This window comes from Pelodiscus sinensis, chromosome 3 (genome assembly GCF_049634645.1).
Source record: "Pelodiscus sinensis isolate JC-2024 chromosome 3, ASM4963464v1, whole genome shotgun sequence".
Taxonomy (NCBI): Eukaryota; Metazoa; Chordata; order Testudines; family Trionychidae; genus Pelodiscus; species Pelodiscus sinensis.
In genome coordinates, this window is record NC_134713.1 from 197,919,427 (window position 1) to 197,931,967 (window position 12,541).

Sequence of the window (12,541 nt, forward strand, 5' to 3'; positions counted from 1 at the left end):
TCCTGTAGGCTAGGCCCCAGTGGCTCGGAGGGGGATGGGCGGGGGGTAGCCCGCCTGTGTGAGCAAGGGGCTGGGTCACTGGTTACTCCTGGGGGGCTGGGCTCAAGGCACTGGGGAGGGCGGGGCTGCTGGAGCTGCGCCCTGCACTGGGCCCCCTGCAGGGGAAGCAGCAGGCAGGACCCCCAGGCCCCGCCCCCTCCTCCTACCCCAATGAGAGCGAGGCTGGGGGGGTTAACGGCCCCGCCCCCTCGCCCAATGAGGGCGGGCTGAGCAGGGGGCTCGCGGCAGCTTTAGCGCGCCTCAGCCGAGGGTTAGTGGGGTCCTGATGTAAGGCCCCCGCGGGGCTGCCCACCGCGCTGCCTGTAGCGCCGAGCGGGCCCCTCCCCGGAGAACGCGGGCCGCCGTGTGACGCGTTGTGCTTCCCCGGTCGGTGGCAGTTTCTGCCGCACACATCAGCTCGCCCTTCCCCGCCAAACCCTCTTTCCTGTCAGGCAGTGTGGCGGCCGCTCCCTACGGCGGCCGAGGGGAGATGGCGGCGGCCGCGGCCAGGCGCTTGTGCGGCGCTGGGGTCCTGAGCGCTGCCTGGAGAGGTGAGGCCGCTCGCGCCGCGTCCTGGCGGGACGGCAGCCCCCCTCCCCCCGCGGGAGGTGTCGGCGCGCGGCCGGGCGGGTCCCTCGGCTCCTCGCGCCGCCGTCGGGTAGGAACGCGGGGCCCGGAGCAGCCTCTGTCAGCCCCCCCCCCCCCCGTCACGTGCCCCGCCTCCGCCGCCTTCCGCGGCAGCGTCCCGATTGGGCGCGAGCGCCCCCGAGCGGCGCGGCCGGGCCCTGCCCTGCTGCAGGGGGGGGGGGGGCGAGCGCCCCCGAGCGGCGCGGCCGGGCCCTGCCCTGCTGCAGGGGGGGGGGGGGCGAGCGCCCCCGAGCGGCGCGGCCGGGCCCTGCCCTGCTGCAGGGGGGGGGGGGGCGAGCGCCCCCGAGCGGCGCGGCCGGGCCCTGCCCTGCTGCAGGGGGGGGGGGGCGAGCGCCCCCGAGCGGCGCGGCCGGGCCCTGCCCTGCTGCAGGGGGGGGGGGGGCGAGCGCCCCCGAGCGGCGCGGCCGGGCCCTGCCCTGCTGCAGTGGGGGGGGGGGCGAGCGCCCCCGAGCGGCCGGGCCCTGCCCTGCTGCAGTGGGGGGGGGGGGGGCGAGCGCCCCCGAGCGGCCGGGCCCTGCCCTGCTGCAGTGGGGGGGGGGCGCCCCCGAGCGGCGCGGCCGGGCCCTGCCCTGCTGCAGTGGGGGGGAGGGGGCGAGCGCCCCCGAGCGGCCGGGCCCTGCCCTGCTGCAGTGGGGGGGGGGCGCCCCCGAGCGGCTCCCCGGGCACCCCACGCTCGGTCGAGACGGCCGGGGCAGGAGGACGGTGCCTTCCGCGCCAGAGGAGGAAGGAGCCGGGCACGTGCTTGGGGGCAGCGCAACGACACGTGCACGCTTGTTTCCCGGCTCACTGCACCTGGGCCCTTGGTGCTGGGCGGGAAGGAGCTCAGGGTATGTCTACATGCATCTGACGAAGTGGGTCTTTGCCCACGAAAGCTTATGCTCCTACACTTCAGTTAGTCTATAAGGTGCCACAGGACTCCTCATCGCTTACACTGCAAAATTAATTCGAGCATCTGGGGGAGGGGGCAAAAGAGGCAAAGGAACAGCAGTGGTTGGCTGATTCCCGGCTCACGCCCAGTCCCAGATGCTGCACCGCTCTGTAAATATAAATATACAGGCACATGAAGAGAAAGGAGTACCAATCAAGAGGAAGGCCAGACATAATGAGGTCAATTCAGTCAGGGGGGATGTGACCCACTTCTAGTAGCTGATGCGGAGGTGTGAACACCAAGAGAGGAGAAACTGCTTTTGTAGTTGGCCAGCCATTCACAGTCTTTGTTTAATCCTAAATTGATAGTGTCAAATTTGCAAATGAATTGTAGCTCTGCAGTTTTTCTTTGAAGTCTGTTTTTGAAGTTTTTTGTTGCAGGGTGGATACTTTTAAATCTGCTACTATGTGTCTGTGGCGGCGCGTCGTGGTCCCCTGCCTCCTGCACCCCTGTAGGGGCTCGAACAGACTCCACCAGCCAGTAGAATAGAGGGAGTTTATTGCTTCTCCAGGATACAGCACAGATGTAATCTGGTTACAGGAACTGGGTCTAGGAGGCCTCAGTGCCCCCCCTTGAGATGGGGGGGTGGCTGGGCCCTACAATCCCAGCTCCCTCCCTAGCTCCTTCTCTCCTGCTTCCCAGACCGAAACTAAAGACCGTCCCTTCCAGCCCTACCCCCCAGCCACGGGCGGCATTCCACCTTCCTTTGTTCCTGGGGGTAACTGGTAGAACAGGTTACTTCCCTGTCCCATCAGCTACTCGGCTGGGCCGTGGTACAGACAGCAGCCAGTGGGGATCACCCACAGCCCAAGCCTAGCAACCACAAGGTACCCACACTATGTCACAGTGTCCAGGGAGATTGAAGTGTTCTTCAGGTTTTTATATGTTACCATTCCTAATATCTGATTTGTGTCCGTTTATTCTTTTACGTAGGGACTGTCCAGTTTGGCCAATGCATATGGCAGAGGAGCATTGCTGGCACATGATGGCATATATTACGTTAATAGATGTGCAGGTGAATGAGCCCGTGATGGTGTAGCTGATGTGGTTAGGTCCTGTGATGGTGTCGTTGCTGTAGATATGTGGGCAGAGTGGGCACTGAGGTTTGTTGCAGGGATTGGTTCCTGAGTTGGTTACTGTGGTGCGGTGTATAATTGCTGGTGAGAATTTGCTTCAGGTTGGTGGGCTGTCTGTAGGCGAGGACTGGCCTGCCTCCCAAGGTCTGTGAGAGTTGAGGGATCATTGTCCAGGATGGGTAGTAGATCACTGATGATGCGTTGGAGAGGTTTAGCTGGGGACTCTAGGGCTATGTCTACACTCTCAGCTTCTTGTGTGAGAAATATGCAAATGAGGCTAAGGGTGGAATATCGCCACGCCTCATTTGCATACCTAATGAGCCACCATTTTTGCAGAAGAGGCTCTTGCACCAGAAGGAGCTGTCTACACTTCCCCTTCTTGCACAAGAAAAGCCCTCTTGTGCAATGTCACTATTCTTGCGCAAGAAGGGGAAGTGTACACAGCTCCTTCTGGTGCAAGAGCCTCTTCTGCAAAAATGGTGGCTCGTTAATTTTGTGTGCTCTGCAGCAGCATGATGTCCCTGATGCTATGGGGGAGCCCTGTGCCTTGGGGTCCAGGTCCGGGCAAGCCGGGGATCATATCTGGCCCTCAGGCTTAGATTTCCCACTCCTATCTTTGAGGGAAGAGTCCCCAACCTTTATCATTTTCTACTCTCATGCATTCTCTTCCACATAAGGCTTCCCTGTCTTTGGTACTTCCTGAGACTAAGATAAAGTTACATGATTTATGCTGTGTATTTTAAACATTTCTAGGTTTCTCAACCATGAGTTTCCAGGTTGAGATTTTTTTTATTTAAATTGGATATTTTTAATTTTTCAAATCAATACAATACTAAATTTCTCATTTAAAAATGTTACAATTAAATCTCATCACAAACATTCCACACGTACACTTAGGCCTGGTCTACGCTACAGCAGAAGGTCGAATTAAGATATGCATCTCCAGCTACGTATCTTAAATTGAGTTTCCATGCCATCCACACAGCAGGAAGACTTGCAATAAGGCTAATGTTCCCGTCACCTTCCCTTATTCCCAGGGATTTGGAGCAATCAAATTTTTGAATTCCTCCACTCCAGCTCCGCTCCGGCACCAATAGTGACTGCTGCAGCTCTGCTCTGACTCAAATTAATTTTTAACTAAATAAAAAAGTGTATCCTGTAATTTTGAAAAAACATTTTTATTCAGAGTTTTAAAACAATTTAAATGTCATCAACAATGATACAAACTAGAATCATTCATAATTCAATCTGTAAAAAATTATTGCAGCAATCAAGTCATCTTTCATAGCGTGCCGCAGATCATTTAAAATTAACTTTAAAGCTGAAAACAGTTGCTCTACACAAGCTTGAGTTGTTGGCATGCTCGAAGCAATTCTACAGGCAGCCTGAATGCAGTGTAGGTAGCTGTGAATGGCCTCAAAAACAGACTTACTTTTAGCTTATCAATAGACTCCATCGCCTCACAATCTTACCAAAAGTTTCTCTCGAATGATGCTTCATTACAGTTATGAATCGCAGAAACTCGCCGGCGTCTTTCTTGTTTATCCAGTTCCTTTTCGAAGTCGTCATCTTCTGAAGAATTGGTGCTTGAATTATCTCCATTTCCCTGTGATGGTTGAAGACGCCTCAGGGATGGACGCTCGAACAAGTTCAGAGTGGAGACAGAAATTTGAGAACAACCTGCTATTTCTGAAGGATGTGAACTTTCCAAAACCGTAAATTCGATTGTTGATGACTCCTTTTGTTGTGTTTTGTTTTCATCAACCTCTTTCGCCGAGTTCAAATGTAGCAATAAATTTTGTTTTTCGAGTCGTCGAGCAATATCAAGGAACCCTTCCTTTGCCTTTGGTATTTCCCTTGAGGTAAGAAGAATCCGATGCCGTGAGTCAACGTAAACTCCATCAAGGAAATGAATATTGTCAAAAAGCTTCTCTTCGCATTTCTGCATGGAGGATAGAACTCCTTCTGCAATTTGTCCACCATTTTCTTGCAAGAATTTTGACAGTTTTCACCATTCCTTCATTAAAACTCCTGGGGTTACATTGACAGCTTGAAGATTCACTGTTGTTTGGTTTGGCTTTGCCAAGAGGTCTCGCAGGTTCTTCACTTGGTCTCATTCAGCTTTTGTTAACTTGAGGTCTCTTATTCCGACGGCAGCCACTTGTTCACAGTAAGATTGAAAAACAAGAAACCGATCAATCATCGCAAATGTTGAACCCCAGCGAGTCAGTGTCCAATGATTGAGTTACCCCATGTAGATCAAGCAGAACACTTCGAATACTTGGGGTTTGTAGTTTGACGACTTGTCAAATTTTTGCCAGAAATTTCTTCTCATGTTCTTTGTTCAGTCCATCCCAGATTGCCAACTGAAGAGTGTGAATACCACACCTCATCAGTTGGACTTTTGTGTCGTACTCATGAAGCCATGTTGGAAGTATGAGGCTAAGATCATTAACCCATTGTGCAGCAGCATCCATGTTGAGTTCAATTTCATCCATTCCTTTAGTTCCTTCATCCGGCAAAATAGCTTCAGTTCTGTCCACATCCCTGTTCTCAGAGGTAGAAATGGTTTCATTGTCTTTGCTGAAATTTTTGATGGCACACATCATGTTTGCTGCACTGTCAATGCAGATGCTCAGCACTTGCATTTCACTGATCCCAAATGTTTCTAAGATAGCTTTTACTTGACTTTTCATGTAGGAAGAATTGTGATGCCCTTCAGTGTCGATTATGTCCAAGGTTTTTACCACAGCTTTATCTTTTCCTTCTTCGTAGTACTGAGCATTGATTGCAAGGAAATTTCTGTTTCCACATGTTGCCGCACCCATTTTCAGGTAGTACAATTTTTGCTCCAAAGCTTCCTTGAGCTCTTCGCGACCAGACTCAGCTGTGCTGACAACTAAATGACGAACCGCATTGTGCCCCATCGAAATGCCAAGCTGCCAACCCATTTCACCTGCAATTTTTTGCAATCCCTTGTTCTTTAGCCTGAAGGTAACGAGCAGTGTTGAACTGAAGCAAATCATGTCTATCAGCCCTTCACGGAAAGTATTGGCATCCATGGTGACTGTAACCTTTGAGGACTTCAAATATGAGTCAAGTTTTGTTTGCTGAATTTTGGCATTCTTTTCAGATGAAGCTCTGCAAAAAATCTTTTCTCCAGGAGTTCTCTAAGAGCCAGATGAATGTCGGTTAGCCGTTTCAGCTTTGTTTTGCCTCATCTTCCTGGTCCTTTTTTGTAACCCCAGCCGCATAGTTTTCAGGATGGTTACGTTTTACATGCCGCCAAAGGTTGAAGCTTTTCACGGCACTTGATTCACTTGCCTTGAAGCTACGTGGTTTGAGCTTGCCATTCACTTCCTTTTCCACCTGGCACGTTGCTGCTTTCTTCTTTGCTTTTCCCAAAAGCCCAAATTTGGGCTTTTCAAATTCAAAAGTAAAGACATCGTTGAAATCCTTTTCCGTAAATTGGCTATCAATCATGGTGGTGCAGATTGGATTTTTTTTTGTTGTTGAGGCTATGGCCAGGTCTTCTTGTGCTGCTACCACATCCAAATGTTTCTTGTTACGATCTTCGAAAAGCAATGAACAAAAGCATTACATTTTTTATAGTGTACTTACTTGTGATATCTTAACCACTTAAGGTACTTCAGATTTATTTTGGATTTTCTGGACAAATATGATTCCATTTTCTTTTTACACAATTATTATTAAAGTGTATATTAATATTTTAACACGTTTTTGCAGTTTTAATGAAGTAAGTACTTTTAATATACATAATTAATATACATTTTTATTTATAAATTGCAAGTTTTTCTTATGAAATTTTGTGGTAAAAATATTCAAAATATTTTCCAAGTTTTTTAATTAATATCTCAAAAACGCTTTAATATAGATATATCAATGAAATTTGGTATGTGCTGTAGCGTTAGTACGTGCTATCGCTGTTCTACAGCATTAATTGTTGGGAAGTAAAGAGGCTACACATTACAAGGCTGAAAATAAACACACGTTAATCTAACTATCTAACTAATCTGCGCGAGTACGTACTCGCCTAACCTTGGGTGAAAGCAGTCTGCAGTGCTGCCGGATGTCTGATGATTATCTGATTCTTTAATAAAACATATCGCCAAAAAACTTTGTAATTTTGTATCTGTACATTAAATCTTGATTTTGGCCGAAGTGAGAATAACTATGACATATTACGTAAAGTGGTATGTTAATATCAATTGTTATACAATATGAAACTTTTTGGCACCTTTAGGAATTTCTTGACAAAATATCATTCATTTTGGATTGAAAACGGGGAAAAAAAAACCTGGAGCAGTGGAGCAGTCAAGATTTTCTGTGCTCCAGCTTCGCTCCAGCTCCGGGCAAAAACCTGCAGTGCTCCATGCTCTAGCTCCAGGCTCTGCTCCAAAGCCCTGCTTACTCCTCATGAGGAGCAGAAGTACAAGCACTGATGAGGTCACCCTCTGAGTTCAGTTCAGCAGGTCTTCATTTGGCAGTCCTCTGTAGGCTTCCAGCAGAATGAAGGCTGTTAGTGAATTTCTGCTCCTTTGTTCCTCAGAACAATGTAAAATCAATAATGCCCATCTTATAGCAAAGCTGGAAACAATCAGGCCAGTTGTGTTTCTGATCACAGGGACAGAACTCTTTTCTAGAGGTAGTCTAGGAAGGCTGAAAGACTGTAACTGTGCCCTATATCTTCTGTTCAACACTTGCCTCATCATGGAGTGCCAGGGTTTTCTGACCTGATCATCCTCTTGTCTCCCTCTGGGCCCACACAGGTAGTTTACCCTGTCACATGCCTCTGTTTTTACTTACATTTCTTAAGAAGGCAAATTGCTTAGCCCAAGTTTCATCATAAAAGTTCATGTTTTCAATAAAAAGAGTGTACCAGTAGTCTTCAGAGTTTCACACTGAGCACTTGTGACTTTCTGAAGTGTGACATGAGGTAAGAAACAGGTCACATATTGGTTTCTATGCAAATGAAGTATGGAATGGAAAACACAAGGTAAATGAGTTTATTGACCAACAGAAGTTAAGTAAGATTTGATATTTTCTATGTAGCTATCTTGGAATTTGATCAGTACATCTGTGATTTCCGTACATTAACTTCTCAAACATCGGAGTTGTTTCAGACTGGAGCTTTCCATTCGGTACCCTTGAATTACACCTCACCAATTTTAACTTGATAGTTCTTCGAAAAATAAATCTTATGAATGCAGATCATGCTGCTTAAACCTGCTTCATGCAGTGTTTTTTCTTGCAAGGACAGACTTTAAGAATGCTTTTCTGTATTTAAATTGTGTAGAAAATAATTAGAGCAGCAAAGGGGATTATTAAACTGCCACTGACTATAAAAATTAATTAGTGCCCAGGTTCTGCAGAACACCACATTCCATAGTGAAATAAATTTCTTAAATGTTAAGTTAATTTGCTCTCAAGAATATATTAGGATGTAAGTTAGAATGGAAAGCAAATGGTAGTAATTTCCAACCCGTGGACATGGATCATAGTCCTTATGATTGCATTCCTAGATTCGAAGTGTTAAAGTGATGTATTATTAAAAATAAGGGCAGCATACTACAAAGTTCCACCTCTTCCACAACAACTATTCTTCTGCATATACAGTAGATTAAAAGCTAGGGCCACCATTTTAGAATAGCAAGCAGAGCAATTTCCTCCCTTGGCTCAAGTGAAACCAAGTTTCTTGGGATTTGGCTTTGGCCTCTGGTGGTAGGACTTGGGCTTTGGCTTTCTGCCTAGGCACTCAAAAATGAGGCACTCAAATGCACTCAGCTTAGTATTTAGACTTCTAGCATTTGTATACAAGCACTTATAAAATGTGTCAATATTTAGTAAGTGCATGTATACTAATATTAGAAGTCTAAAAATGCCTGGTAAGGTGCTTCTTTCACCAATAAACATGTTTATTGTCAAGATCCAGACTCCAGAAACACATTTTTCACAGTGCAGTAACAGCAATGATGATATTTCCTAGTCTACTCAAGTGTCTTGTATTCTGGAATTGGCCCACAGTCTACCTGCTGACTAACCCTGATCTAGAGTATACCAACTTGAGCTAACTGTTGCTGTGAAGACAGGCCTTAAAATTAAAATCTTAATTGCTCTATAGTATGTCTGCATTCTAGAAGTAGTCAGAGGCAAGATGCTTTTTAGCGTTTTTAGTACAGAGCAGATAACCCATTATGTGCATTCTTAGAACAAATCCTGACTTAAGTGCTGCCTTTTGGAAAAGTTACAGAAAGCAACTTGTGCAACTAATGTATATGTTTGCATTGCAAAGTGGGTTTTGTATCTAGATGTATGACTTTCCAAACTGTTTCCCCTCCATAAATATTTGTCCTTTTTCTCTGCTTTTTAAAATGTCCATTCGCTCGGTGGGAGTATGTGCACAGCAGTGCGTGGGTATATTAAATACCAGCAGTCAGAGATTCATAATGTGGGAATGGTGGGTTTCTGCTGTATCTTCCTTTCTTCCACTGCAATTCAGAGACCAAAATAGTCAGAATATTGTCAGCAAAGCTGCTTTGGGTCCCTGGATGGCTAAGTGTGATTTTCAGCTCCAGGCTGGAATTCTCTAGCTGTAAGGGCTTGTGTACGCATGGAGTGCTGCATCGGGTAACTGTATCGCAGGAGCACTTGGTGCAGATGCTGCCCATGCTGACTAGAGAAGCGCATTCGTCAGCATAGCACTGTGTGCACCAGGCATTGGGTTGGTAGACCTATGGTGCTCAGTGACTGGATTTTCTACACCAGTGGTCCCCAACACGATGCCTGCAGGCGCTGCGGAGTCCGCAGGCGCCATGGCGCCCGCTGGGGTATTTATGTGCACCCACCTAGTGACCGGGGCCGGCCCAAGCCATTCTTGTGCCCCTGGCCACGGGCGCCCAGTGCATGCACGGCTTCTGCCTCCAGGCGTCTGGCAGCCCCAAAAGGTTGGGGACCACTGTTCTACACTCCTGAGCGACTTCGTTGTACTGATGTAAGTCCCTAGTTCTTACCATAGATTGCAGCCTGATAGCTGCCTCTGTACATAGTGTTGTAGGCAGGGGGGTGAAATCATGGCCACATTCAAGACAATAAGAGTTTTACCATTCATGTCAGGGGAGCCAGGATGCTTAGAAGTCCTGCTAGGAGTAGAAAGGGCTAGGAGTGTAGTGCCCTGGCAGCTGGTTCCTGATCCCTAGGCCTCCTGAGACCAATCTGACTTTTCCCATGACTTTTATTGTTATGATTCCCGTGTTCATCGGGTGTATTTTTCCTTTCCTCTTTTGATGCTTGACTGATGTACTCCATCTATAGAGCCCTGTGTGGATACAAAGTTGGTATCTGCAGATGCAAAAATAATCCCTGGTTATCTGCATCCACGTCTACAGATGCAGATGCCCGTAGATATAAAGAGTCTTCTTTGGGCTAACTATCCCGTTCACTTTTAATGCCTCTCTGGAACTGTTGTGGGCTGCTTTTTTTAAATTTTATCTTATTTTTAAACCAATCACTGTTATTCCCTGATCTTGTTGTCTCTGCATTCGTGTTCTTGGACTCCCATGATCCCTTCACAGTTGGAACAAGGCAAACTGTAATATAGTGTATGGAATTTTTTTAATGGACTTAGAATGTAGAAAAGCAAAGAAACACAGCAAGGTCATTTTCATTAATGAATGTGCTTTCTTTGCTCTTCTATATTTTGTTTTCAAATGAATGTTTTTCATTTTTTCTTACTGTGCTGTACAGTACAGTTTCATGTTGTGTAACCATGATCATTTTGGTTCATGAAGGACATTTACAACCAAACTAGTTAACATGCAAATGACCAATGCCACAGCAGCTTATTCACTTTGATACGCATTATGCAACTAAGATCAAAATCTAGCCCCCAGGGTCTGTGCTGTCCTAGGTACTAAAAGCAGGTTTGTTCTCTGTTGATTAGACATTTTAGTGTGATTAAATATAAAATATTCTTGATTGTGTGGGCACAGATCGTACAAACGAGGCAGCATTTTCACAGACATGAAGAATCTGAGTTTACTTAAGTGCTGGTCATCTGCTGCTGCGGAATTATTTTTGTCAGTTGAGAAGATGCTCAGGTGTATGGGAAGATCATTATTACTGAACTGGAAGAATTGTAAAGGTTGGAGGAGAATTGTTTTACTGGTGAAGTAGTGCTTGAGGTGTGATTAGATTAATAAATGAGTTAAGGCAGGATGGTATTCTGCAAACCATTTTGAAATTATTTCCTTGATAGCAGTTTGCAGCTGTGGAAGATTTAGGAGTGTAACAAGGGAAATTGGAAATATTATAACACAATATGAAATTACATTTGTACTTTAAATGACTTTTTAATGTGCATAATACCCAAAGCTAAAATGAATCATTCATATAATTACCATGAAAAGTTGTTCCAAAATTAATTGTTCATGTAATGTAGATTTCCTGCTTGTTGTTTTAAAAAAAAAAGAGGGGGAGCTGCAGCTTGAAAGAACAAAACTTTAAACCAGAAGTTTGGATTTCTGCATAGTTCAGGTTCTAATAAACAGATTATTTAACCGAATATTATTATACTTTAATATTTATAAATCAAACTTTAACATAAAGGAATCCCCAATGAATTAACCAGGATTTTAAGAATAAACAAGTAACTTTTCTGTTGCTGTTATTTTTTTAGTATCAATTTCTGGGCAACTTTTTATTTTACAGAAATTTAGAGACGCTCAGACTATTTTCAAAATGGACTTTTTAGCAGTCAGACTTTTCTCAGAAATAATTTGCTTTCATTTAAATAAAACTTGATATTTTAAGGGGATTTTTAAAACATCTGCTGATACAGGGCCAAGTGAAATTAATAAATTGTCATGTGTCTAGGAGAATTAATTAATTTCTTCACTTTGAGAAATGGACCACTAGATCAATCCACGGATGTTGCTGGACCAGATTGCTCCAGCAGCAGAGGTTGTGGGTGGCTTGAGAGCGGAGCATGTCCAGTGGTGCTACACACCTTGCGGGGCAGTGGAGCCAGTCAAGTGGAACTGGTGGGGCAGTGGAGCCCATGAAGCCCATGCGGCTGGCGACAGTGGACAGTCTGCGTGGCCAGGGGCAGTAGCCTGGTGGCTGTGAAGGGGAGGCTGGTGCCCCCCGGAGCTCAGAGGCCTGGCTTCCCCTGGTCCAGCAAATTCCCTTGTTCGGTACCAGTCAGGTCCAGGAGCTGTTGCCCAGACCAGGGAGATCCAACCTGTATTGGAAAATAACAATATATGGCAATGATCAATGCTTATTTTGTGCTTTTAAATCTAGTAGGAAAGATTGAATTTTAAGAATCCAGTTTGAGGAAGTAATTTGGGATTTAGATGATTTATAAATAGCTATATTTGAATGACCTTTTTCAAGGTCAGTTTGCTGTGTGGCTATTTGTATTTTAAACATACTGTTTTCATTTATGCAGATTTTTTAGTAAAAAATAATAGCAAATTCAGATTACCCATGTCAGCTCAAATTTCAAGAAATGCGACCCCACGCAAGGGTATAAATAAAATACACTCAACTTCCATTGCTTTGGGCAGAAGCCGGAATGAACAAAACGTTCTGTACCCTGAAAGTCAGCGGACTTACGAAGTGAATTCAAGTCGTATACCTTCTTTTGAAAAAGCTCTGCCCTTATACCAGACGCTCTCACCTGGAGACTCGGGGGGGGGTAGCCCAGTCTGTTCTACAGATACTGGATAGGCCTAGCCCTGTGTGTAGGTGCAGCAACAGAAAAGGTTTCTTCTGTTAGCGTAGAAGTAAAACATTAGATATGTCAGCAGAAGCACTTCTCCATTGACAT

At 46.0% G+C, this 12,541-nt stretch overlaps 1 protein-coding gene across 3 annotated transcripts in view; it reads left to right on the plus strand.

The window, feature by feature from the left end:
* The first annotated feature begins 323 nt into the window (after nt 1-323).
* Nucleotides 324-12,541, plus strand: part of MRPS5 (mitochondrial ribosomal protein S5) — a 94,071-nt gene continuing 81,853 nt past the window's right edge. Inside the window, exon 1 of one of the 3 annotated variants that reach the window (XM_075925829.1) lies at nt 324-590. In XM_075925829.1, coding sequence (XP_075781944.1) covers nt 530-590 — 61 coding nt within the window. In that variant the 5' untranslated portion in view covers nt 324-529. Of the gene's footprint in view, nt 698-1,381; nt 1,515-12,541 lie in introns of those variants that run through there. The other 2 variants (XM_075925830.1, XM_075925831.1) reach the window with 2 other exon arrangements.